The sequence below is a fragment of the Mastacembelus armatus genome, chromosome 6 (assembly GCF_900324485.2).
Source record: "Mastacembelus armatus chromosome 6, fMasArm1.2, whole genome shotgun sequence".
Lineage (NCBI taxonomy): Eukaryota > Metazoa > Chordata > Actinopteri > Synbranchiformes > Mastacembelidae > Mastacembelus > Mastacembelus armatus.
This window is the reverse complement of record NC_046638.1, coordinates 13,257,458-13,284,811: the sequence shown is the minus strand read 5'-3', so window position 1 is coordinate 13,284,811 and position 27,354 is coordinate 13,257,458. Positions and strand designations below refer to the sequence as shown.

At 41.3% G+C, this 27,354-nt stretch overlaps 1 protein-coding gene across 2 annotated transcripts; it reads right to left on the bottom strand.

The window, feature by feature from the left end:
* Window positions 1-264: 264 nt before the first annotated feature.
* Window positions 265-23,916, bottom strand: tango6 (transport and golgi organization 6 homolog (Drosophila)). 2 transcript variants are annotated; one of them, XM_026312113.1, is made up of 18 exons: window positions 23,865-23,916; window positions 22,862-23,520; window positions 22,639-22,755; window positions 22,223-22,382; window positions 21,657-21,763; window positions 20,941-21,103; window positions 19,531-19,598; window positions 19,065-19,177; window positions 16,012-16,188; window positions 14,241-14,367; window positions 13,876-14,076; window positions 12,220-12,363; window positions 8,990-9,520; window positions 7,711-7,768; window positions 7,397-7,555; window positions 5,144-5,295; window positions 4,168-4,281; window positions 265-631 (listed from the first exon to the last, which is right to left on the bottom strand). In XM_026312113.1, the coding sequence occupies exons 1-18, from the start codon at window positions 23,914-23,916 to the stop codon at window positions 455-457; spliced, it is 3,279 nt and encodes a 1,092-aa protein (XP_026167898.1). In that variant the 3' UTR covers window positions 265-454. The 2 variants fall into 2 exon arrangements, with proteins under 2 accessions (XP_026167898.1, XP_026167899.1); XM_026312114.1 differs by lacking the exon at window positions 23,865-23,916 and having other exon boundaries at window positions 455-631; window positions 22,862-23,238; window positions 23,408-23,520.
* Between the last annotated feature and the right edge of the window lie 3,438 nt (window positions 23,917-27,354).

The window sequence follows — 27,354 nt, the reverse complement described above, 5'->3', positions numbered from 1 at the left end:
AGGACACTAAGTAAGGCTTTCTCAACAATTAGTAGTAGTTATAATGCCTAGCACTGTAAGTTGACTTTAAGTGCCCCTTGAAATTTAAAACACTAGATAGTCAGTGGGGAGGTGTTTGAAATGTATTTGTGGGAAGTGAAGTGTTTTCTTCCATCCAGGTTTTTGGATGATAGTGAATCCCTAATAAGCTGTGTGGAGTGGGCAAAACATTGTGAGTAAGTTTGTATTTTAAATGTAATATCTTGTACATAATAAAATACAAAATGTGCTTAAAACTTTATTTTGGATGAGGACTGCTGTTGGTGTACCACTGCTGTTAGGTGACAGTTGCTCTGCAGTTCTACAGCCTTCTAACCACAGACGTCTAGTCCAAACTAGAAATACAGCATAGAAAAATAAATTCATCTGCCACTCCACCCTATAAAGGAGTTTTAGAAAAAACACAACTAGAGTTCTAAGGCAGGACCACAATCTTCTTCTCCAGTTTCTGCTCAGGGAAGATGAACCTTCTCATTACATCATCGAGCTCCTCCAGGGCCAGCTGGGCATGCAGCACTGCAACATCGTCCACGTCCGAGTGAACCACCCACTTCAGGGCACGGTACAGCTCCAACAAAACATTACTGAGAACCTGGGGAAGTCATGGCAGGGAGACAGAGGTTACATTGTTGAAATACTTTAAACTGGTCTACAGACTGCAGCGGATGCTTTCTACGGACAATTTGTTGTTAATGTTTGCCTTTGTTTTCTCATCCAGGTCTGGCATCCAACTCAGTAATTACAGATTAGATGGATTTAAAAACATTGGATTCTAAAAGAAAAAAGCAAAAAAAAAAAAAGACCCAAGTTTTAAGGTAATGAAATTTCCTGTCAAAGCTGGGTGAGCACAGCTGGGCACGGACAAAATGGAAACGTAGAAGTTAACTGTTGGTGTGTTTTAGTTTTGTTGTATATACTGTATATCTCAAAGAAACTTGGCATTTAGAAAAAATAAATAAATTACCCTGCCGCTAAAATTCTGTTTTAAGATTTTTTGCAATATGTCATTATAGAAGCAGACTTTAATACATAATCAAATAACAAAATGCTGCTTTGCTAAAGTGATTACAAATTTCTAATACCAAATACCTCTTTTACTAATTTCTATCTTTTTTCTATCTATCTATGCCATCCTTACAGAGATTACCAGTGACTGCAACTGTTTGTGAGAAATGCATCTACAAAGATCATTTGTTGACAGTGTCACTTTTAAATACAGTGAGCACCCCATGTACACCATTAAAAACCAATCTGAATTTATTATTACTGACTGACTTCTTAAGCAAAACAACCAGTTGGTCGTTTGTTGTATTTTTTGGAGTGTTCAGGGGTATTAGGCCATACTTGCTATTACTACAGTAACCACAGGTTTTCCCCTAAATCGACCACCACTCAAATTTGAAGGGACTACAACTTACAGCTCAGGCATTCTTATAACCACAATAGTAAACATGCTGCATCTAGGAGCCAAATTACACATTTACAGGTCTCCAATGGTTCCCTGGCTCTGTGTTCTCTAGTCTCAGCCACCCCAACAACAAATTCAACACCACCACACCTTGGTGGTGGTCTCCACTTTGGCCTCTGCTCTCCCATGGTCTATCTCTCTCATCTGTTCCCATGTCAGTCTGTTTGTAATTAGCCCAGTACAGCTGTTTCTATAATGACAGGGCTTGGCCTGGCACCAGCAGCTGGACGACACACAGTGTAGTCATAGGCTCAAGAGCCACATCACACCTGAGCCAGTGGCCAACACAGAACACACTGATAATTTATAATTTGCCATTGTTTTAAAACATTTAACATGAACATTGTTTATGGTTCATTTTAACACGGTAATCAGTGCAGGTCTTCCATTTAGTGGGTGCATTGGCCTACAGTACTATGAATACATTGATCCTTTAAACACATACCACATCAGTGATCAGTGAATAAGGAAATCCAGTCAGGGGTTCCTGCATTACTGTTAGGAGGACAAAGAACTGTGACATGATTAACTTGGACCTTGTGGTCGACTAAGAACAACTCTTCTGCACAGTCAACATAAACCATTACATCAGTTCTCACTGTTTCACATTCATCAGTGGGGCTTTAGATATGGCGTGCATCCAACAACTGATTTACAGTGTATTCAGAAAGTATTCAGACCCCCTTCACTTTTTTCAGTTTTGTTATGTTATTGCCTGATACTACAGTTCTTTAAATTCACTGTTTTTCTCATTAATCTACACTCAGTACCACATAAAGACAAAGTGAAAACTGAATTTTAGAAATGTCTGTAAATTCATCAAAAAGGAAAAACTGAAATATCACATTTGCATAAGTATTCAGACCCTTTGCAACAACACATTAAAATTTGCTCCGGTAACTCCCATTTCTCTTGATCTTTGCTGAGAAGTTTCTACACCTTAATTGAGGTCCAGCTGTGGTAAATTAAATTGTTCCAGAAGGACAACCATCACTACAGCCCTCCACTGATCTAGACTTTATGGCAGAGTGGCTAGACAAAAGCCTCTCCTCAGTGCAAAACTCATGATAGCCCGCTTGGAGTTTGCAAAAAAGCACCTGAATGACTCTCAGACTATGAGGAACAAGATTCTCTGGTCGGATGAACCCAAAATTGAACTGTCTGGCCTCAATTCTAAATATTATTTCTAGAGGAAATCAGGCACCTCTCATCAGCTGCCCAATACCATGCCAACAATATGGAGGTGGCATCATCAACCTGTGTGGGTGTTTTTCAGCAACAGGGACTGGGAGACTGGTCAGGGTTGAGGGAAAGCTGAATTGAGCAAAGTACAGAGATATCCTCAATGAAAACCTGTTCCCCAGCGCTGAGGACCTCAGACTGGGCCAAAGGTTTACCTTCCAACATGACAATGACCCTAAACACAGAGCCAAGATAACACAGGAGTGGCTTAGGGACAACTTTGTGAATATCCTAGAATAGGCCAGAGCCCTGACTTAAACCCTGTGAAACATCTCTGGATAGAACTGAAAATGGCTGTCCACCAACAATCCCCATCCAACCTGGCCAAGTTTGAGAGGATTTGCAAAGAAGAATGGCAGAAATGCACTGCTGCACCAAATCTACTGCATGACTGACAGGACTGACATATTTGTCATGCTTAGCACAGTAAAGAGCACATAAAATGTGTTTGCACCAATACCCAGACCATAAGTTATAGATATAAAAACATTAATTTTGGATGGTGGTTTAGGAGTTGATATGTTGGTGAATTTGCTTACCATTAAAGGCAGGGGTAAGTCAGGTTGGCTACATTAGAATTTAGCTTGAATAATGGATTTCACTTGTTGGCATTCAAGGAATTTATTGTGTCTAGTTCCATGCTGTGTCACTAGTTCCTGGAATGGGATAAAGTTTCTTGATTGGATAATATCTTCAAGATATCTTATACTTTTGTCATACCCCACTGAGAAATTTTGCATTTTCTTATTTAGCATGAGGTTAGGACTGCTCTAGATTAGTGTAAGTTTGCATGGAGTAGATGAAGAGCTAGTCATTTTAAGGAATTCCCACCAGGCTGTCAGAGAAGTGTTTATATTAATACTTTTAAAGCAAATATGTTGTTTGATAGTATAGTTAATGAAAGGTAGGTCATAGATGTTAATTTCTTTGCAGAATGTTTGCTCTATATCCCTCCAGGAGTCGTAAAGCGGATTACGATGATCCATTTAGAGATATATTGACTTGTCTAAAACATTTGATAACACACTTCAATCCCTGCTTAAAAAAAAAAAAACATTAATATAATGTTGGATGAATAGTAGTCCAGGCTATAAATTATCTATCAGGTAGTCTTGTGAAGTAAGAGGGCTCAGTTCAAATTGGCTTACTATTGTTAAAGGAGTGCCCCAAGGTTCTGTGCTTGACCCACCATTATTCCCTCTTTCATTTAAGAATCTAAGAATAAATTTATTGATTTTTGATAGAAAGCCAGGAAATGAACATGAACACACTAACAAAATGTCCACCAGGTTAAGGCCACGAAATCTTTATGAAAACATTTAAACTACAAAAAATGACTTGTTCAAAGTAGTTTGGTATAAAACGAATGGTGGAAATAGGTGTATGGGTGTCATTTATTCTCTGTTGGGAGCGGATACCTGGGTTGTTTTGTCACAGAGTCCTCGAAGCAGCAGAGCAATAACATGGACAGCAGCTCTCCTCACCTCTGCTTCCTTTTCTGTCTTTATCAGAGCAGTCAGACAGCAGCTCAGCTACACACACACACACACACACACACACACACACACACACACACACACACAGATTTACAGCTGTGAAAACACATATAATATAAGGTAATAAATACAGAACTCGGCTGAAGCTCAGCTGAATTTGACACAATGTGTGGATGTGTTTGACACAATCACTTGCAGGCCTACGCTACTGAGGTAAGTCCTTAATCTAAATTGGAACGATGGATATATTGTATCCATCGTTGTAGCCCTCCCGGTTACCTGCAGGTTCCTGTCGTGCAGCACCACTGAACCACACAGACACCACTGGTGAAGATTTTAACCTTTTTTATTTATTTTGTCAAATACTCAGGTGCTCCAGCTCTCCTTGTGGCTGACTCTCGCACCTCTCTCATCTCTTTCTCCTCTTCCTATATCCAGAAGAGCTGGTGATTATTCATCCCCTACACCTGTCCCTAATTCAGCCGCTGATCCTCCGGCCGCTGCCCCACCACTCCCCCTGCAGCCTCGCTGTAATCACGCCCCGCCACCACAATCATTGTATACTTAGATACACTTACAAGTACCTTTTGTGATGTAGAATTACTATGTGTTACTCTCTGCCTAGGAGGCACTAAGTAAAAATGAAGTCTTACTCCATTTGTCCATCAATAATTAAAAAAATGTTGAGTTGAAATCATTGCTGCGTAGTCACCAGAAATGTCAGCTATTGCACGTCAGAGATGGAAAAGTTAAATATGATACAGGTACATTATTCATATTGTTTTGACAATAGCATTTGTAGTAGCTGAAATTGAGCTTTTTTCCTACTACCTATTATTTGCAGTACTTTTGCAAAGACTCCTTCCCCCCAGGGGGATCATAGTGTGCACCTTCTAACCTCTTGAGCCAGTGGTCCTAGTGCATAATCCATTTTCTGACAGAGCTCCCCCAAGTTGGACAGACTGCTGGCCCGGATGCTTTGGTCAGAGTCTCTGGTTCCTTGCAGGAAGATGCCTACCAGAGGACGGCCAAGGTGGGGTGCCAGTTCCCCTGGAGAATCAAGAGAGGAGTGGAAGGTGAGACTTTTGTGCCAGAACTGAAAGTGAAAAAATGAGAACTGAAAAAAACCCCCAAAAATGAAGCTGAAAATTTTCAAATTGAAACAGAGAAAATGAGACTTGAAACTGAAAAAAGACTTACTTTCAATGTCCTCATTTCTGTTTAGTTCTTATTGTATCAAAGTTCATTCCATAAAAAAAAGAACAAGAATTCACCACCATCCACATAACCTAAAAATTGTGGAAAATGCGACCATCACCCATCACTCTCCGCTTCTGCTATTTTGATCTCTGCAGCTGCTCTCCATGTCACCATGTGCTGCTACAAACAGCTACATCGCTATCAATGAATGCTTTCACTACCAACTATTTTAATAATTTAATTTTATTGAATAGTTGTTGCAGCCCTAATTTCTAATAATCTTCACAATGTCTCTATGTTCTAAGTCTGAATCCATCTAAATCTGAACTCCTAAATCCACTCGCTATGTACTTAAGTCTGTAATAATTTTTATTGGACTCAAATTTTGGACCCAATCTGGACTCAGATTTTAATTTTTGACAAATAAATAAACTGGTGCTTGCTGCAGGTTTCAAGGTGTTAAGATTACTGTCCAAAATCTTCCCCATTCTTTCTAAATCTGACCTTGAGAAAACTATCCACACTTTGTTACTAATCGTCAGAATAGTCAGAAAGATCTGTCAGAAAGTCTTTAATCCAGTGAAAATGGAGTAGTCTGTTAGTGCAACAGTGTGTGAGAAAGAATGGTGTTAAAAGATGAGTTAAAGCCTACAAAGTACCATAATTCCCCCACTGGTCTAGATGGGTCAACGCAGTGTGGAGAGTTATGGCTATGGCATCCTCTGTTGACCAATTAGCTCTGTATGCAAACTGGTGTGTGTCAAATCTGGGCAAGAGGCAGGATATAATGTGGCTACAGACCAGTTTTTCGAGGCACTTCATGATGTAAGTGCGAGTGCAAATGCCCAGTAGTCATTTAAAGAAGTCAGAAGTCAGGGTGGAGAGGTGGCCCGGAAGGGGGACTGGTTGAAGGTCCTGGTGAAGACCCCGGCCATTCATTTCTTCAGCATCCAACCAGGGAATCCATCAGGTCCCATAGCTTTTCTAGTGGTGAATACTGTAGCAGTCTGAGTTTTGGCAAGTCAAAGAAGCTGTGCCAGATATGGAGCACTTCATTGAATCTAGCCATAAAAGTCACCTCTTGATGCAAGAATAACACTGTTGTTAACACTTTAATAATAGTCAGTTTAACAAGCTGTGGGTGACACTCTCATACAGTGTAGACAGACAAAGAAAAGAGCTGACTGCAAACTACAGCTGCATCTGCCAAGCAGCAGGGAGGAAAGCCCACAGGCTTGTGGAGGGGAGACAACCAGCTGATTGGCTAACAGTAATAAGACCTGCCCCAGTTAGAGATGATTTGTCTGATCCAGAAACACACAGACAGCAGCCTGATCTATTTAGCTTGTCCTGCATTGCCCTTTTAGAGTGCCAAGGACTTTCCCACAAACACAAGACTCAAACCCACAACACACCCAGAGCCAGACATCCGATTGTCTATCAGTGTCTTGTTCTGATACACAGGCTCCATTCTAAACAGAGATTTGCATGGAAAACAAACCTGCACTGTGGCTTTTGTAGTGTGGTGGCTGCATGCTGATAGCTGTCCACCAATTCCAGTTTGAAGCGTCTTAGACAGACCACATAGGGAGTTTTTTTTTTCCCAAAAAGAAGCTCCAAATTGTCATCACTTTTTACAGGAGTCAACTGTGCATGCATATGATCTCAGATCTCAGGGAAAATCCTTCTCATGTTAGCTCGAGAAGCTAGCAAAGTAGAAAACATAATAGCTCTGTAATAGATCACATGTAGTTGGGTGTTTTTCATTTGGGATAGAGGAAATAAATGTTTACTCCCCAAAACTTGGGCTGACCCTGAAATTCATAACATTTAACATGATACCATTTTTTTCACTTATTCGGAGTGAGGAACTGAACATCAATTCAAGTGAATGTCTTCACAGGCCTGGTCATACAAACATAAATCTGAACAAACAGCAGATGATACTCACCCATTGCTCTGCTTGCCCTCATCAACACTTCTCCCATTTTGAGGCGTGTTTCTAAGGAGTGCTCCTTGCTGGATGTAGAGAGGGAGGGACCATGTTGGAAGTCTTTTAGTAGTCTTGTTAGGATCCTCTCCGGGTAGGAATCAGCTAATGCAGCCAGACCTGAAGGCAGTTGCGTATACTGAGTCCATCTGCTCTCAACAATAACTGTTCCGGCTGGGCGTTTAATAATATCAGAAGATTGAACAGGCTGAGTCTGTACACTAACAAAAACAAATCTTAGCATGACATTTGTCCAAGATTTACCATCACATTACCTCGGATGGCTGACAGGTAGATGAATGAGTCTTCATGCTCCAGGTTTTCTAAGAAGAGCTGGAGGACACATACCATTAGCATAGTTAATCACCATATACACTGATGTATAGGTACAAAAGTCTCTATTTCACCTTAAGGGGAAAATCCAAGCAATAAAAAACATCATAGAAAGAATAAAAGAGGATCAATACTGACAGAGAATGAATAAATTGAATAACAATAATACCAACTATCAAAGGGAAAAATCAAAACACTATCCCCCAGTCCTACTGTATAAGGGGCCCTTGAAGATATAGAATAGTGTGTAAAGGTAGAAAAACAAGCTGTCCAGAATGAGCTGGAGTTTGGGCTGAAGTAAGTAGGGAGATGGGAAGATGGAACATCTGAAAGATGTCTTGGTATAAAGGTATAATATCAGATGGCTAAACCCAACCATGACATAAAAGGGAGAAAAAAAAATCAATAAAGAGGGTTTATGTTGTAAAGGTTGAAGGTTATTTGAAGTGCACACAGTTGGGGCTTCTGATTACAGAGAATACTAAATGAGCTGTTATCCTTTCTTGCACATTCCACCCTAACAAGTCCCCAGGGCTCACCATTGATTCTCTGGCTCCCTTTGGAGAAGTTCAACCACCTGATTTATTATACACATTTTCTCAGAATGGCCCAGGAGAAAAATACAATGCTAATACCTATGCTTTTCTGATGCACACATACAGTGCATGCAACAACAGCACAAATTTCTCATAGGCACCTAAGGCAGTAGAGCTTCTTGTTCAATTGAGCAACATCCACCATGGCTAAATGACAAAATCTGTGTGAAAATCTTTTAACCCAGTTCCTTACAGAACTGTGAATGGCAAATGGGATAGCCTTTATTATCTGTAAAATATGAAGATAATACACTACTCTTAGTTTCAGAAAAAAGATAAAGAAACTGAAAAAGAACTAAATAACATCCCAACCAAACACTTATAATCTACAATGACCTTTGTGTGTTATTTGGATTGTCTATGCCGTAAAGCTACTATGTGCTCTATTCTATGTCTATTTCCTGTCTGTTAGTCCTGGAATAGGGCTCCTTCCTCTGTTGCGTTTCCTGTAGTTTCTTCCATTTTTTTCCCTGTTAAAAGTTTTTTTTGGAAGATCTTTCTGAGATAACTGACGGTCTATTAAGATTCTTGAGACAAACTGATACTGGGCTACATTATTGAAATCTGACATTATAATTGAATAAATGTTGAAACAAGAACAAAAATCTTGTAGTAAGCAACCCACCATAAACACTTTCTCCTGGTCCTGGAGAGCTTCCATGTTCCTATTTTGCATCTTCTGGGTTAGGACTCTCAGAGCAAACGCTCTGGTTGGTATGTCTGGGTCACATGCCTCTAGCAGCCAATCAGAAAATGGCTTGTTAGAGGTACAAGGATCACTAGTCCTTCCCCCTTCTTCTAGGGTTGTTCCTGCTGCAGACCCTCTAGAGGATGCTGAATGTCTGATGTGGGTTTTGTTAGGGGAATTACTGTCCAGGGGAGATGGATGGGGGCCAGTGTGTGAGTCGTTTTCTTTTGTTTGTATTTTTTGCTTTTTCCTAAAAGGTGCATTCTTGTTCTTTGTTTTCATCTCAGGATTTCTGGGGTGTTGAGCAGAAGCAGCAGTGAGGTTTTCAGGCCAGCAGGCACCATGAGTGGCAATGACAGTTCTGAGGTTGGATGCCAGCTCCTGGATGACCACCTCAGAGTGCTTCTGAGACAGTATCTCCAGTGATGGGATCAGCCGTGACATGGAAGAGTAGTCTTCTGCAGTAAGCTGTAAAATTAAAAAGGGCAGAGAATAGTTGGGAGAGAGCAGGATGTGCTTACCACGTTACTGGTACATACACATGTGGACGAAATGGTTGGTAAACTTCCATTAAAGAAAGAAAAACCCACAATGCCCACTGAAATAATTTGAAACTGACAAAAGTAATAATAAATAAAAATTTACTGAAAATTAACTAATGAAAATCAGACATTGCTTTTAAATTGTGGTTCAACAGAAGTCTGCTTATTTAAAGGTTCAAAAGTAGCCACTGTGCTGTTTAGTATCATGGTATATACCACACTGAACATGGACCACAGAAAGCTAAAGAGAGAGTTGTCTCAGGAGATTAGAAAGAAACTTAAAGACAAGCATGTTAAAGATAAAGACCGTAAGACCTAATCAGCGTGTTGTTCCTGTGACTACAGTTGCACATATTATTCAGAGGTTTAAGGTCCACAGGACTGTAGCCAACCTCCCTGAAAGTGGCTGCAAGAGGAAAACTGATGACAATTTGAAGAGATGGATAATATGAATGGTAACCAAAAAGCCAGACCAACTTCCAAAGAGAGTAGAGGTGAACTCCAAGATCAAGGTACAGTACATCAGTGTCAGACTGCACCATCCGTTCCTGCCAAAGTGGACTTAATAGAAGATGGCCGAGGAGGACTCCAATGTTGAAAGCCAATCATAAAAAGTAGGGCTGGAATTTGCCAAAATACATAATGAGAAGCCACAAAGCTTCAGTGAGAATGTCCTTTGGACAGATAAGACAAAACTGGAGCTTTATGGCAAGTCATATCAGTTTTATGTTCACAGATGCAAAAATAAAGCATAGAAAGAAAAGAACACTGTACCTACTGTGAAACACGGAGGAGGCTCAGTTAGGTTCTGGGGCTGCTTTTTCTGCATCTGGCACAGGGTGTCTTGAATCTGCGCCAGGTACAATGAAATCTCAAGGCATTCTTGAGCAAAATGTGCTGCCCAGTGTCAGAAAGCTTGGTCTCTGTTGCAGGTCATGGGTCCTCCAACAGGATAATAGCCCAAAACACACAGCTAAAACCACCCAAGAAGGGCTAAAAACAAAACACTGGACTATTCTGAGTGGCCTTCTATGAGTCCTGATTTAAATCCTATTGAACATCTGTAGAAAGAACTGAAACAAGCAGTCTGGAGAACGCACCCTTCAAACCAGTTGGAGCTGTTTGCTTACAAGGAGTGGGCCAAAATACCTGTCGACAGGTGCAGAAGTCTCAGTGAGACTGCAGTGATTACCTGAAAAGGTTGTGCAACAAAATATTAAGTTAAGGGTACCATCATTTTTGTCCATGGCAGTTTTATTAGTTAGGTTTTTTTTTTTTTTATTCTTTTGTTGAACCACAATTCAAAAGCAATGTCTGATTTTCATTAGCTAATTTTCAGTACAGTTTCAAGTTATTTCAGTGACCATTGTGGGTTTTTCTTTCTTTGATAGAAGGGTACCAACAATTTTGTCTACATGTGTATGTTTTACACTTAAGACCTACAATCAAGCAGTAGCAAATGAAGGCAGCTGCAGTAAAGGCATGGCAAAGCATGTAAAGAAGAAAACGTCAGCATCCGGTGATGTCCATAGGTCCCAGAATTAAGGTAGACTGCATCCAAGTGTTTAAAGCAACACTATGAAGTTTTTTGACCTTAAAATAATGTCAGTGGTAGAACAACTCTTAAAGAATTCTACAGCTGCTGCAGCCTGAGCGGGTTTGCATGGACTGCAACAGCACTATGCAACTTTCATGATCGGGTAGGATCACTCAGCCCCCCATCTGCTGCCAGCGGAAGAGTGCGACCTGCTTTACGGCATATGTTATATGTTTTACTTTCTTATAGTTAGCTGTTGGCTGACTATAAGACGAAATTATCTAACATGGGATTCTCAAAACCAACGCCATGGCAGAGCCAGTGGAGAAACCAAAGAGGGTTTTGTCGGAGGAAGCAAAGAAAAACCAGGAGAAAGTGATCAGACATGAGCCCGAGTACAAATCAATATCGGACGGGCTTACACTCCGGTTCTGTCCTGAATACAATTATACATGAATAAAAGGCAGTTTGCCCTCTTTGACCAATTAACCTAGGGGAAAAACTGCAAAATTACTATTGGGGTTTTCCACTAGCACTACTCGGCTCGACTCGACCCACTTTTTTTAGTTTTCCTTTAGGAGATCTTACCTGGTAGCAGGTACTTTATTAAGTACCTCCTCAGCCAAGATTCCAATCAAGCTGAGCTGATACTAAAATGTGACATCAACAGACTGCGGGCCACTGATTGCTGGAAGTGTCACGAGCACTATGTCTTACTGTTGTTTTTACTTTTTTATAATCTTTACAGAGGCAAATGGCTAAAGCTACTCGCAAAACAACACCGTGAGCCTAGGAGGAGGTGCAGACGTTGTCAGTGTCGTGCCGCCGTACTATGACAGCCCCGCCCTGAGATGGTAGGCTGTTGTAATGGATAATGACCTAAATTGAGTCAAGTAGAGCAGAGTAGTGCTAAAACTGTGCAATGGGAAAGGGGCATATGTGTCACTGTACAAATCCTTATAGACCTGACTGTACATAATTATAACAAGTTGACATCAGCTACAAAAACAGTTATTATCCATGCATCAAAAGGTGGATGTTGCTGAATTAGCACCGGGTTGATGTGTGGCTTTGTCTATTGTGAGTACCTGAGGTCCAGACAGCAATGTAGCCACCAGGCTCATCCCCATGCTTAGGGTCTGGCTCTCAATAGGATTTCCCCGACTTGGAACAGTGGCCTGATCCAGACACATGCTGGCCCTCTGAAGCAGGGACACCATGAAGTCTACAACCTGAATGATGGACAAACAGAATCATGGACACAAATATTTAGAGAGCGATTCAGGAGTCATATATACAAGACGCCACCTTTTATTCCACCACAGACATCCTGGCAGCACACCTCTCTGAACTCAACAAAGACCTTTGATGTGGTAACATCACATTGTTTTGTTTCAGCAGGGGAACGCAGGAAGCAGAAAATCACAGGTAGCAGGGACTAGCTAATTAGATTGCTGACCATTCGCATGTATACATGTTGTGTAAGTGTGATTTAGATGTGTAACTGGGTATAAAGCCCTCATGCAGCCTGTAGTCTTGGTTGATCAAATCATCCCATCCTGGACAATGTGCTCTGCTCATTCTGCTGCTTACCTATTAAACCTGCCATCCTGTAAGCTGTTCGTACATTTTTGCCACGATACACATATGTTCAATACAACAATTAAACCTTAAAGTGAATATCGTACAATGCAGAAAACATAACGTCCTTATAAGGACAGCCAAAAGCAAGACATCTAAAAATAAGAAAGTATCCAGTGACGTGAGGCCAGTTTATCAGAGATATGCTTAATTGCCCTTATGTACCAGCTTGCCAACTTTATCTGTACAGTACAGTTAAACATGCCCCCACCCCCCACTTCTCCTAATCAACCATGTCAGAGATTAATCAAACAGGCTATTTTTAGTCTTGAGCATAACTTACTGCAGCCTGTTTCGATTACAAGTACTCCCACAGGAACACTTAGTGATTTTAAAATATGCTTAGAAGGAGACATGCGATCCCAGTGGATGGAACTAACAGAGGATAGGATATGACATTTAAGGAAACTCACTGCAATTTTTTTTTTTAAATTCAGGTTTCCCTGCAGCATCTGTTCAAATAAAATATTAAAAAAAAAAAAAAAAACAACAGAAATAACTAATCTGTAAAGCTAATCCAAGTTGTGTTCTTTCTGTGGCTGTGACTGAGAGGACAATGTAAGCTATAACGGTGGTTAATGACAGGCACATGTTACAGCCTCTACTAGGGTAATAATTAATTAAATAAATTCAATATGGGATACATAAATATCCTGGTCCCAGCTGCATTAACTTTGATTCAGTCAAGTAATTCTTGTCGAAGTCTATATATGCTCCCAGAGTGTTAAATGATGAACACAGATGCACAGAGGTCTTTCAGGAGAGCAGTGGCTGTGAAAGTGGAGAGTTGGGTTTGACTTAAAGCCTTAGTTAAATCAAGCAAGGAGTAGCATGCAGCTGGTTTCCATATTTACTGTTTTCATGCCCTGCATCAAAAATCAATAAGTTTGTGATTACCAGTCTAATGTCAACTGTAAGTTGCTCAAGTTCAGTAATCTGAAGGAAGCCTAGCACAGTTAATTAAAAGTTGTGAAAGCCAACAAAGTCTACAATTGTAGACATACAGTAAATATGTCTGCTTAGATTCCGCATCATAGAAGACCTAGAGTTTTGGAAGTGTGCATTGATGGTCCTCCTCCAGGGTTACATCTCCTGCCACTCACCTGTGTGGTTTTTCTTAGCAACAAAGAATGCTGCAGTGACTCAACCATCACAGCTAGCACTTGAAGCAAAGCCAGCCTCTGGCCTTGCCTCTCAGTTCGGCCCAACAACTGCTGCTCCACTTCCAGAAGTGTCATTGCTGACACATCCAACTCTACATCATTCTCCTCTTCATCTGCTGCAGCTGCCCAGCTAGTCATCTCCTGCAGAAAAAGCAAGGAAATGAAGGAATGCTGGCAAAGGTTACTTTCATCAAAACAGTTTACAAAACCAAAAACAAGGGGGACAAATATGGCAACAGAATGAATGATGTTCTACAGATAGGTGTGTGTGTGTGTGTGTGTGTGTGTGTGTGTGAACTCCCTACCTGCAGCAGGTCCAGGAAGAAGTCTCCAGGTAGGTCACTGTCTTTGAGTTCAACTAGCAGCTGCATCAGACAATCCAGCCTCCACTGCTCCCCGGACAGCTTTTCATACAGAGCATCATCCTCATCACTGGGAGACAACATCAGAGAAGGGAGGGAGGCATTTAGAAATGTTCAATTACAATACCAGTCATCATTGCTGGAAAGAACATAAGTTGCTGATTTGCTCTGACACATTTCAAAGGAGCCATCTTACTCTCCAGTACTAAGCATGTTTTTGTTGTGTGCATCCTTTCTTAACACAACATATGCAATGGCTTCAGAAAGTATTGAAATCCATTCACTTTTGTGAGCCATGACCTTTTTAGCACCGCAGAAAGAGTGAAAGTCACAAGGATTCTGAGAGTCCATCAACTTATCTTGCTACTGTGTTATCGCTCACAGGCCACTGCGAAATGTCCTGGTGCACACAACGGTCTGTCCATCACTGGCTCACACCATGCACTATCCAGACTTTTTACAGGGCAGCGTTTAGGAGCAAGGTCCAGCTAATATCCGGTCCTTATAGCTTTATTATTGTGTTTTACCTGCAACTAACTAGAATAATGTCTTGCAATGTTCATGTGCATGTCTGAAAGCAAGTTGTTTCAGTAGGGTTAATGCGCTACTCACTTTTGATTTAAAGCAACACTATGTAACATTTGCTCATGGTTTCCTCCACCTGGCTGAGAAATGCAATTGTCTGTTACCAGTGTCGTAAATAAGCTTCACCGTGGGCAGCACAATACATGTGAATTTACAATACCAATATATAATGCCATATATTGCAAGACTCAACATCATATTAATAATAGTGCTGAAGATACAACTTGCTGTGTACCACTTGGGTAATCTAATAATAGGCAGGCACATTTCAATATATTGGTAACTGAGTTAAACTATTTCAATGAATTAATTTTCATGTTATAATTTATTGAAGAGTGTATAATTCTTATACACTATGAACATGAAAATAAAGTGCATATGTCAGTGTTCTTACATTTATATATGTTATAAAATCAAAAGTGCATGTAAGTGTTTTTACAAAGGGAGTCCTGTATCCCTTACTGCTGGACTAAGCAGGCACCGACAAACAGCTTACAATTTGGAAAATTCAGCAAGTTAAACCATAGAAGCTCAGGGAAAAAAAACTAAATTTTCCACTATGATGAACATTGAATAATATCATAATAAAGTGCATGTACAGGTTATGTTTGCATTCATATTCACTATAAACATGAAAAAAGTGCCTTAAACCTCAGCTTGTGCACAAAAGATTACAGATCTGGTGGTGCTTTTTTTTTTTTTTTCATCTCCCAAGATCTGCGCTCTTATAGTGTTGAAAACTCAAGGTTATGCCGAGTTCTACCTGCCTGCCGCGAGCTGCTTGCACCACGCCTTAGACATCATTAATACGGGGGTTTCCACTGTAGCCGTGCGCACTCCTGCACAGTGAATACTTGGGTTTTCAACAACACTATAAGGGTGCAATTCTTGTGAGAGGACAAGCCACAGGAGTGAAAGAAAGTGCAACTAATAGTCCGGAAAATAAAGTATAATAAATTAGCAAAAAATGTCTAAACGCATTGTCGTTCTGGGTTACTGAGTATAGCTTGGTAATGTTAGTTTACCATTTTCAATTATATTATGTGCAAAAGTGTGCAAGAAGTTAAGGGGTCTGAATGCTTCCTTAAACTACGCTAGCAAAGACCACTTGTGAGAATATGTCTATCACCTGCAGCTATCTCTGAAGCTGCATCTGGCTCCTCCATTACTGCCTGGAGTGAAGTGGGAGTCTGCTGCCAACTCATTCTTCTGTCCCTGCAAACCTGAAAGTTGCCTCAGTGTTGACAGGGCTAAAGATGTCTCAGTGTTGTTCAGGTACCAGAGCAGAATCTCCTGGCAAGGGGCACTGTGGAGCACAGAGCAGACAGACACACATATCTTTAAAATGCTTTCCTGTAAACCTTTGTTTTAATTTTTATTACACAATAAACATGAAATGCTAGAGACATGCTCAACTCATGGTGGAAACTTTGTTTTTTTGATTATATATTTTATCTCAAGTTTGCATTATGACACAATAATAGTATAGCATAAATTCATTGTTGTTTTTGGTCTTTATGTGGGCTTTGTAGTTGAAATTATAGGATGGTGTGAAAAGTAATTCTTCAAATTCCATAAGATATTAGTATTTTCTTATTCTCTTACTTATAGGTGTGATTTCCTGAGTATAGGTTGTGACAAAGGATTACATCACACAGTGGCAGCTACTCGTGAGAGGGATTGTCACAGGATGTACAGTCTCCGCGATCCTGTACATCATGGGCATGAACCTCATCATCAAAGCAGGAGAAAAGGAAACCAGAGGTCCAATGATGGACTCAGGGGTGCGGAAACCAGCGATCAGGGATTACATGGATGATCCTACAATCACAACTTCATTCCATGTACAGACAGTTGGTTCCTAACAAAGCTTGATGGGGTGAAAATGTGGGCCAGAATGACTTTCAAGCCAAGAAAATCATTAGGAAGGGTATCATCTCCTTCAAGCACAATCTGGTTATACAAGGTGAGATTATCCCTTCCATCAGGGACAATCCCATCAAGTATCTGGGAAAGTGATACGACGAGTCATTAAGGGACACCAACAATGTCCGCAGCACTGAGAAGCAAGCAGAGGGTTGGCTAAAGAAAACTGACAAATCAGGACTCCCAGGAAAGTTCAAAGCATGGCTGAATCAGCACAGTCTGTTCCCCAGACTGATGTGGCTGATGACATTGTACGAGGTCCCACTTACAGTAAGGAGTAGAACATAAGATTAACTCACACCTCAGAAAGTGGCTGGGAATCCTGTCTGGCTTCACATCAGTTGAGCTGTACATCAGATTTGGACAATTACAACTACCCCTAACTTCCTTGGTTGAGGAGTTCCAAGTAGCAAAATGCAGGATGGCCATGACCTCTAGGGACTCAAGAGACAACAAGGTCAGAGAAGCTGGAATAAAAACCAGGTCAGGACGTAAGTGGGAGTCCTCAGCATCTCAGGCCCTAGCAGGAGGGAAGAGCGGAGGAAGGCGAAGGTTGTGGAGCTAGGATCCCAGGGAGCGTGGACAAGGTGGGATCTCCCCAAGAGGAAGGTGACATGGACTGAACTTTGGAGGCTCGAGCCATACCGGATCTCCTTTCTGCTGAGGTTTTTTTATGACACCCTTCCAACCCCTGTGAACCTACACAGATGGGGGATGAGAGACGACCCAACGTGAAAGCTCTGCGAGCTAAAAGGAACAATGGCACACATCTTGACAGAATGTAAGACCACGCTTGGCCAGGGCAGATATAGATCGCACCATAACAAAGTACTTACGGTGCTAGCTGACATCCTAGAGCAGAAGAGGACCAGGAAACGTCATAAGAACAAGCCACCACCTGGTATAACATTTGTCAAGGAGGGGACAAAGCCACTAGAGCCCAATAAAACCAGGGCAGGTCTCCTGCAGTCTGCCCAAGCGTGGGAGCTTAGGGTAGACCTGAAGAGAAGGCTCCAGTTCCCAGATGTCATCCACACCACCTTAAGACCCGACGCATTCCTTTTCTTCACTGAAGGAAAGAAGATCATCCTGGTGGAGCTTACTGTGCCGTGGGAAGAACGGTGGGAGGAGGCATTTCAAAGGAAGTCTGAATGCCACAAAGATCTAGTGCATGACTGCAGGGATAAAGGCTGCCAGACATGATTGTACCCAGACGAGGTGGGGTACAGGGGCTTTCCAGCCCTATCTGCCTGGAAGCTATTGATAGCCATCGGTTTGAGGGGGCCTGATAGAAAGAAGGCAGTGCAAAGTCTGGGTGAGGCAGCAGAGAGAGCTTCTTGTTGGATTTGAACCACGCAGTCGACAGTGAGGGGAGAATGTAGTGTCCAAAGACGAAAAACCTCTTTTGGTCAATCTGCTTTCTCTCAGAGAGCCACCAGTCAGTGGAACTCTCTTCCGACAGAATTATTATCATGCACAGACTATAAGGTGTTTTTACGAAGGACCAAACAGTGGCTACTATCAAATCAGATATGTACACATTGAACTGTTGTGTGTGATTGTATGAATAATCAGTCTGTGTTTATGTGTGAATGACGACGAGGATTGCAGATGTGTGTGTGGATCGTTGTTTTATAAAATTTGTTTGGATGTTTTATTGATTACATGTCTGTCATTTACATAATTGCTCTGTATTTATTTTAACATCTACCTGCTCAGGGACTACAGGTGGAAATTAGCAGTTCTGCTAAAACCTGACACAAAGCATATTTTCCTTTGAGATTAATGTATTGTTGTGTTTGTTCCTGTTAAAAAATAAATAAATTCAAATTCAAATTCAAATTCAGAGGGAGGAGCTGGCAGCCAGAAGGGAGTGAGTAGTGGCTGGCCACCACTGCTGACCTGCCAATAGGAGAGTGTTATGGTTAAGGGTCGAAACACTTAACGATCATTGGTATCCATCTGATGACACCACCCCCTGGCTAAAGACTCCAGTCATTGCAAAATGACTGAAAGAGAAGCATCCAAGGATGTATGCTATCACTGAATGTAATGATTCTCAGCAACCAAGTCTCAAAATTGGCTGGATGTCCCTAAATGCACCAAAATTTCTTCCTGCAACTGCATCCCCAAAAAGTCAAATTTAAGAGTTTTCCACAGCTGCATCCTTTCACAATTATTTTTGTTCCACTGACTTTAAAGTTTTACAAAACATTTAAAAATAACACATGTGGCACTTAAAGAGAAAAAAGTTACCGTAGGTGGGACACATTCTGCTTGGTGAAACAAAACAGTGTGAAGATAACAGGAAGAACTTCTTCTAGAGCTTGGAGCAAAAGGGCTGACGGGCTGTTTCCAACCACCCAGATCTGATAGCAACACAGACACAAGAGTAAAGACACTGACACCAAACACACTGTGGAAGAGATGATGATAAGGATTCACTGTGATAAGGATTAGAAACAGTAAAAAAAAAAAAATTTAAAAAACAGTGAGTAAGCGACCAATAATACTAACAAACAATATAGACAATAATACAACCATTACTATTGAGGAGAGTTTGTTTGCTAATTCAAACACCTCATCTTCACTTCAAATATGCATCCTTTACCTGCACCAAGTACTGTGTTATTCATCTCATATATGAGTTATGAAAATTATTAACCATTACTATGAATTAGAGCATGACTGCACTTAAGTGGATGACTTTGCACATCCTCACCTTGTACACATCCTCTACACAACGTGTCAGCTCCATCTCCTCCACAGTAGTTTGGGTATGACTGCCATCTGGAAATACACAGTGTTCACAGTGATCAGCCCTGTTTGTTTCAATTCAGTTTATTTGGATAATACCAAAACACAATAAAGTCATCTCAAGGCACTTTACGTAGAAACCCAACAAATCCCTTACGAGCAAGCACTTCGTGACAGTGAAGAGGAAAAACTCCCTTTAACAGAAGAAACCTCCAGCAGAACTGGGCTCAATTTGGGCAGCTGGTTGGGGTGAGTGGATAGAGGAGAGAAAAAAGAACAACAACAACAATAAACAACAGATAAACACTGTGCAGGTGGATGGGTCAAGTAACTGCACATCAGTAATATACAGCTCCAGGACCGGGGATACTTGCAGAAGATACATAGAGAGAAGCGAAAGAGAGAGAGAGAGAGAACAAACTATGGGAGAGAGAAGCCACACAGTTGGTGACATTCAATTATGGCATATACATGGTGAGGGAGAAGGGGGGGGGGGGATAGGATAGGAGAGGAGAAGAGAGGAGCTTGGTGCATGATGGGGAGTCCTTAGGCAGTCTAGGCCTAAAGCAACACAACTAGTGCTACTTTTAGATTATACAGTTTTAGCACTACTTGGCACTATTCGACTCAAACGAGATTTTGGTCAGTTTCCATAACAAATGAGTACCACCTCAATGTGGATGGGGCCGTCATAGGACGGCGGTGCGAAACCGAAAAAAAAAAAAAACGAGTCAAGTTGAGCTAAGTAATGCTAGTGGAAAAGCCCCATAAGGGATGGTTCAGTCAGGGTCACCTGAGCCAGCCCTAACTATAAGCTTTGTCAAAAAGGAAAGTTTTAAATCTAACCTTAAAAGTAGACAGGGGGTCTGCCTCCTGAACCCAGACTGGGAGCTGGTTCCACAAAAGAGGAGCTTGATAGCTAAAGGCTCTGCCTCCCATTCTACTTTTGGAAACTCTGGGAACCACAAGTAGACCTGCACTCTGAGAGTGAAGTGCTCTATTCGGATGATATGGTACTACGAGGTCTTTAAGGTATGAAGGTACTTGATCATGAAAGGATATGTATGCGAGGAAAATGATTTTTTAAATTCAATTTTGGATTTTACAGGGAGTCAATGAAGAGAAGCTAATATAGGAGAAATATGATCTCTCTTGCTAGTTCCTGTCAGGACTCTCGGTGCAGCATTTTGGATTAACTGGAGACTTTTGTTGGGCTTTTGATCTTCCAACTACTGCTATTGTGATGAGATGAAGATGGGCAGCAGAACAAACAATATAAAAGCTGCACATTTTAACATTAGCATGGTCACTCAACAGCCTTTTGGGTAGAAATATGGACAAACTGCATATGTCCACATCTGGATGAGTTACTTACTGGAAGCAACAGTACAGCAGTGGAGAGGTGCAAGCAGAGGAGTGAGAAGGTACTGCTGGGCAAAGGTGGGCTTCTCCTGCGCCATTAAGAGTGTCACCCTGGTGGCTACACGCTGAAACTGTTGGGCTGAGATCTTGTCTTCAAAATGCAGGAGGTCAAGGATCTAGATAACAATACACTTTTAACACTCATCAGGAGTCTTTACTAATATTATTATCATTACCATTATTATTTTCATTATTACTAGTGGTAGTAGTAGTAGTAGTTGTATTGTAGTTTTGTTACCAGGAAATTCAGGACAAAAATAAAACCCAAATTGTAATAAACCTGAAACATCACCATCAAAGGAGTGATTGAGACCTTGTACTTAATTGGTTTTTGCTTTCTACACTTTGGATGTACACATGCATAAATAACCAAACCAAATAACTAGTTAGCTTGAATTTCAAACATCATTAAATAAAACTAATTTCATTTAATCTGCTTTTAACACATGTGCATGTATGCCTCGCAGTGGTAATAGAAATGCACCAGCATATTCTATCATTAATAGAGTTTAAGTAAACTAGAATAAAGTCTGGAGCAGACAAATTTGATTACTGATGTGCTGCAGTACACAAACATACAGTAGTCTTTTGATTACACAGCACATGTGTAAACTGATTCTTCAAAGAGTTGAAATTGTATATCCCATTGTGTGGGTGTGTTGAGCTGACCTGAGGACAGACTTGTCTGTAGTAGCTGTCTGCTGAGGGAGACTGTTGAGGACAGGCCAAAAGGATCTTAGTCACACCTTCACATTTCTTCCAGTCTGACTCACTCCCTACAGGACACACACTGTGCTTCAGTTGGGTGTGAAAACATCAAACAAAAGTTTTTTTCAGTAAAAAGGTTAGACACAAAATATCATTGAATCAATTAAATCATAATCCATAGCGTCTTTGTTGTGCACATTAAGTGGATACCATGGATTAGTTCTGAGTAACTCTTCTCAGTCAGACAGTGCCAGGGACATTTCTAGGATTTCCTCCTTAGGGGGGCCTAGCCCTCACTATTGTTGAGGATAACACTACCTAGTGTTGTGGCTGTGTATGGCAGAATGTTGATAGTACAAATATAAATGCAAACAATCACATATGTGAAGAACCAACATAATCTCTGCTCATTACATGCTGCAGTTACAATATGAATGCAGTCAGTCATTAATGAAGCATTTTAAAAATGGTCTAGAACCACCCCTGAATTGTGCACCTCTCTGCTTTCCAAATCCCCTCCTACTCACCTGTTCCTCCCTCTAAGATGGCCCTGACTACAGCTTGGACACCATTAGGCTGCATCAGGCGCTCAGACAGCAGCTGGCCACATAGACGCCTAAGCCACGCTGGAGCTGATCCCAGGGTTGCTCTGCGGCCAGAACCACTGGAGCTTCCCACTGTACCAGACTGGGAGGAAAGACAATACATATAAACCAAGAATCCAGAAACTGGTCAATGTTACAAACATATAATTTGGGAATTCTGAATAGGAAACAGGTTTGACAGTGTTTGGTTCGGGTGAAACAAAAAACTGCTAGCAGGCAAAACTTTATGTAAAATATACAGGTAAAAAAAATAGGAGAGAGAAGATATGACAGAGGATATGCACTCAACACATCTGCTGTCTCTGTCATATTCCCAAACCAAACACAAGCATACATACCTGTTTGGGTCCACCTTGGAGAATCAGTAGCTCTTTGATAATGATCGGTTGATAGACTTTTCCAAAAAGGTTTTTAAGGGCCTCCTTGCATGTTTGGCGTTCCTGAGCACTGAGTTCCTGCATTAAAAGGTTGCAAAAAAGGTTTGCCTTTAAGTTTCTTAACTACAAGGACTTAAGACTATCTTTCCAAATCCAAGAACAAACTCTTAACCAGATGTGTTACCTTCTCCTCCTCTGTGCCACTACTCCCAGCCCGGTGTGGCCGGTAGCCAAGTTGGCACAATGCTGCTATCACACACCCCAGATGCCGAGTGAACACCAGTGTGGCGAGAGATGACTGCTCTGCAAACTGCAACAAAACTTTTGTGGTGGTAAGAAGGCGGTGTGACACTGCTGCCACTTCCCCGCCTTGAATAAGTGTTTCTACCATGGCTCCAAATGCTGACCTGTGACCCAGTGGCACACCCACACCAGGGGCCAAGTAGGGGCAGAGCCCCAGAGAAACCACAAACTGAAGAGCAGCTTCAAGCGACTTCTGGTGGCTGACACTGAGAACATCAGGAGGTAATGGTGGAGCCACCTCAGGGGTGCCCTGTTCAGCTGCAGAGAAAGCAGGGGTCTGCTTGAAACGTTCCAGCTCAACAGAGAGGTGTCGCGCTAAGGTGAGGAGCAATAGGAGACACTCCTGGACAAAGCCCCATGTTACATCTTCCGTTTCACTGGAGTACCAGCTGATTGTTACCATCACCTCCTCCCTCAGCCTCTTCACCTCTTCAAAGCTGCTGTCCCTCTGAAGCTGCAGGAGCAGGAGATCTCTGTTCGCCTTTAATACAGCCAGGAAAGCCTCCTGCTGGGAGCACTGAGCATCACGTACAGACTTCTCTAGAGACAGGAAGACAGAGTATTGCAGTGTGAGTTGTTTATGACAAGCTTGTTGATAACTTCTAAAGAACCATCAAGCAAACAGACAAATAGATTTGTTCCCTAGTTAATGGCGCAGTAACAGTGATGTTATTACACATGAGTAAAGATCTGGCGCAGTTTTTAACCATTAAAGGCTGGGTTAAAACAGCTACAACAAAATGCTGCACACACCTCTCCATGTCACGCTAAACCTGCTCATTGTTTATCTACATGTTTGTTGTTATTGTTTTGCTGATATGTCGTTTGTTGTTGTGAGTTAACACCGTTACCTTCCGACAGGGCTGCTAACTTTACCCACTTACCGCCAAGAGGTTTTGTGAGAAGATTTATCGCTGAGAGAATAGCTGAAGTCATCTCGCAATCACAGACAACTAACACGTAAAAGTATTTAACACTTCACGGCACCCGTTCAATATAAACTACATTACCTAGCCATGCCACAGGTATGTCGCAGCACTACCCAAACATCTCAAAATGTCGCTTAAATTATACGTCATCGCACATCCTGTTACATTCACAGTGCTGCTGGAAATGTAATTTCCAAAACGACCTGGAGATATTTAGTCACGATAAAATAAACAATGCAACATTACCTAACAGAAAGCTTCATAGAGGAGTGAAGAAACGATACCAGTTCATTTCATCCAGGTGGAAATAATGAAGATGAAGTCATAAGATCGATAAATAAACTTTATTAATCCACGAAGTGAAATTGAAGGTAAATAACAAATGTTAAAACTAGGAGTAGGCCTGCTCATAGCAATACTGCATAACAATTATGTTGACTTATGTCAGAAACTTACAACACAAACATGATATGTGATCTTTACATGAGACAGAACAATGTGGACTGCGCTGTGTCAGAAACTCGCTTCTGTGTTGTAGTGGGTTGCCCCCTGCTGGACGTCATGTCTTAACTAACCTGCACCTGTTCGGGCAGAAATTTAACTGATTATATTTATCAGTGATCAGTTTCACTCTTAGGCACAACGTGAGACTAAGAGGTTTCTTTTCCAAACGATTCTTATCAAATCCACAAAGGTCGTGGGGTAGCTACTGTATCAAGGCTTTGACTAAAAGAAAGATGAGTCAAGAGATATACCACTGCTGTGAAAAACACTAAATTGGAGGATTTTTATAGCAGCATTATTAGCACAAACCATAAAGCATGTACAATGGCAGATGGAGAGGGTGGCCTGGGCTGACTCACCTCCTGAAAAAAGCTAAATTAAGCCACGTCATTAAATCTGCCTGCCTGTTTATCTGCACTTGGGTCCTCTTCCTTGTTGCCATGTTTCACAAATAATGACTTCAAACAGACAGTGCTTCACTGGGTCTTCTTTTTTGTAGATAAACTATGTCATATAAGTAAGCTATGAGAACATTTTCACCTACCACATAACAATGTGTGAAAATTTGGTTAATTTAATCTCATTCTTGCTTCACATCCCATTGTAGCTCATATGAAATGTTACATAAATCTGAATATAAAACTGAGCTATCGTATCACCTCCATAGCTGCTACATGAAGCACTGCTGTCATGCTTAGTGTGAAAAGCTGCACAAGCAACAACACTGACCTCACAGCTGTTAGTGTTCATTCCTGAAACCAAGGTAGACAGTGTCAAACACAGCCATGCTGGTGCTACTGCTGACAATATCTAGAAAGCCACTGTAACTGCAGTGGTCACCACAGGACACAGCTGCTTAAAGAACAAAAGTTCAGTAATTTTGTTACAGCTTGTGTTGGGTAGAATTTTTAAAGAGAAGCCTGGGTCAGAACTAACCCATCCTCCCGAAGGACCAAGGTAAGATAAGATAAGATAAGATAAGATAAGATAAGATAAGATAAGATAAGAAAACCTTTATTTGTCCCGCAAGGGGGAAATTGCGTTGTTGCAACAGTAAGTATAGTGCACAGCAGAAGTAGCAAGATGTGAGATAAATAAGAAATTAAAAATATTAAAAAATACCAATTGGAATAAAACTATGAAGCTACAAAAACTATATATATATATATATATATATATACAGTATATGGACATCTATGGATAAATAAATAAATACCAGGTAAAGTGACTACAGTATGTTGCACTGATGGTGATTCACCTTATAATACAGTATTGTACATGATTACAGCAGATGGATCACAAATGTACAGTGTTAGTCATGTTCATTGTGGAGTCTGACAGCAGCAGGAAGGAAAGACCTGCGGAATCTCTCCTTCACACACCGAGGGTGGATCAGTCTGCCACTGAAGCTGCTCTCCAGGGCAGACAGGGCATCAAGCAGGGGGTGAGACTCATGGTCCAGCATAGATGTTAGTTTAGCCAGGACCCTTATGTCCCCCACCTCCCTCACTGAGTCCAGAGGACAGCCCAGGACAGAGCTGGACTTCTTGATGATCTTGTCCAGCTTCTTCCTTTCCCTCTCCATGATGCTGCTGCTCCAGCAGACCACACCGTACAGGATGGCTGATGCCACCACAGAGTCAGAGAAGGTCCTGAGGAGTGCCCCCTTCAGAAGAAGGGATGGGCCATGGCATAAAGCATGTGGCTGCTCAAATAGCACCTTCTAATCTGAGAAAGAATATAAATTCGCAGATTGAATTCATTTTACTGCAAAAGCAACAGTCTTGAATCATCTCCTTTTACCTTTTGTATAGGATTATACTTTATACTTTATACTGATTAACGCAACCACAGGGGGGCACATCCAACATAAAATTTAAGCCAAATCAAACATGCGAATCACAAATATGTCTTCCATACCAGATCGGTCTCGGCCCGGGTTAACAATGACCACCACTGGTGCTATTGACCTACAGGGTGCCAGTGGAAATTGGACTACTGTTGTTTGAAGAAGGAGAGGAAGAAGGCGTGTTCGTAGGCAAAGAGAGAAGAGGAAGGGCAGGAGTGTAGGACTTAGAGTAGGGACTTTGAATGTAGGGACTTTGTCAGGGAAGACTAGAGAGTTGGCTGATATGATGGAGAGAAGAAAGGTGGATATCTTGTGTGTTCAGGAGATCAGGTGGAAAGGTAGCAAGGCTCATTGATTAAGAGCAGGGTTCAAGCTGTTTTATCATAGTGTGGCTGGAAAGAGGAATGGAGTAGGAGTTATCCTGAAGGAGGATTTTGCTAGGAATGTTCTGGAGGTGAAGAGAGTGTCAGATAGGGTGATGAGTCTGAAGCTGGAAGTTGACGGTGTGATGTTGAATGTTGTCAGTGGTTATGCCCCACAGGTAGGATGTGAGAAGAGAAGGAGAAATTCTGGAGGGAGATGGATGAGGTGATCCAGGGTATCCCTAGTGGTGAGAGAGTGGTGATTGAGACAGACTTCAACGGACATGTTGGTGAGGGAAACTTTAATGAGATGAGAATAGAAATAAAACCACACAAATGCCACAAATCCAAAAACATAGTATGCTTTTGGATTTGCAGCAGTTTGTGCTATGACTTTTGTATGTGGCTTTTGATTTGCAAGCAAATGAAAGTCCCTCAAACATATATTTCGTATCTGCTAGTGACTTAACTGTCTTTCACAAAGACAACAGCCTATCTCCTTGAGCCTGAAAAACTTCGTTATCAGAATTTTTAAAGCTGTGTTAATTTATGGGTAAAAAGAACAGCCGAGGCGTAATTAGTGTAAAAATAAATTTTGCAATATTTTTTTCTGGATAAACTTGCATTTCCCTACCAACAACCACTAAAACCTGTTTGTATCTGTTGTGAAAATGAAAGACAAATGAAAGACAAAATGACTCATCCTAGGAGTAGCCTAATACTGAGCATG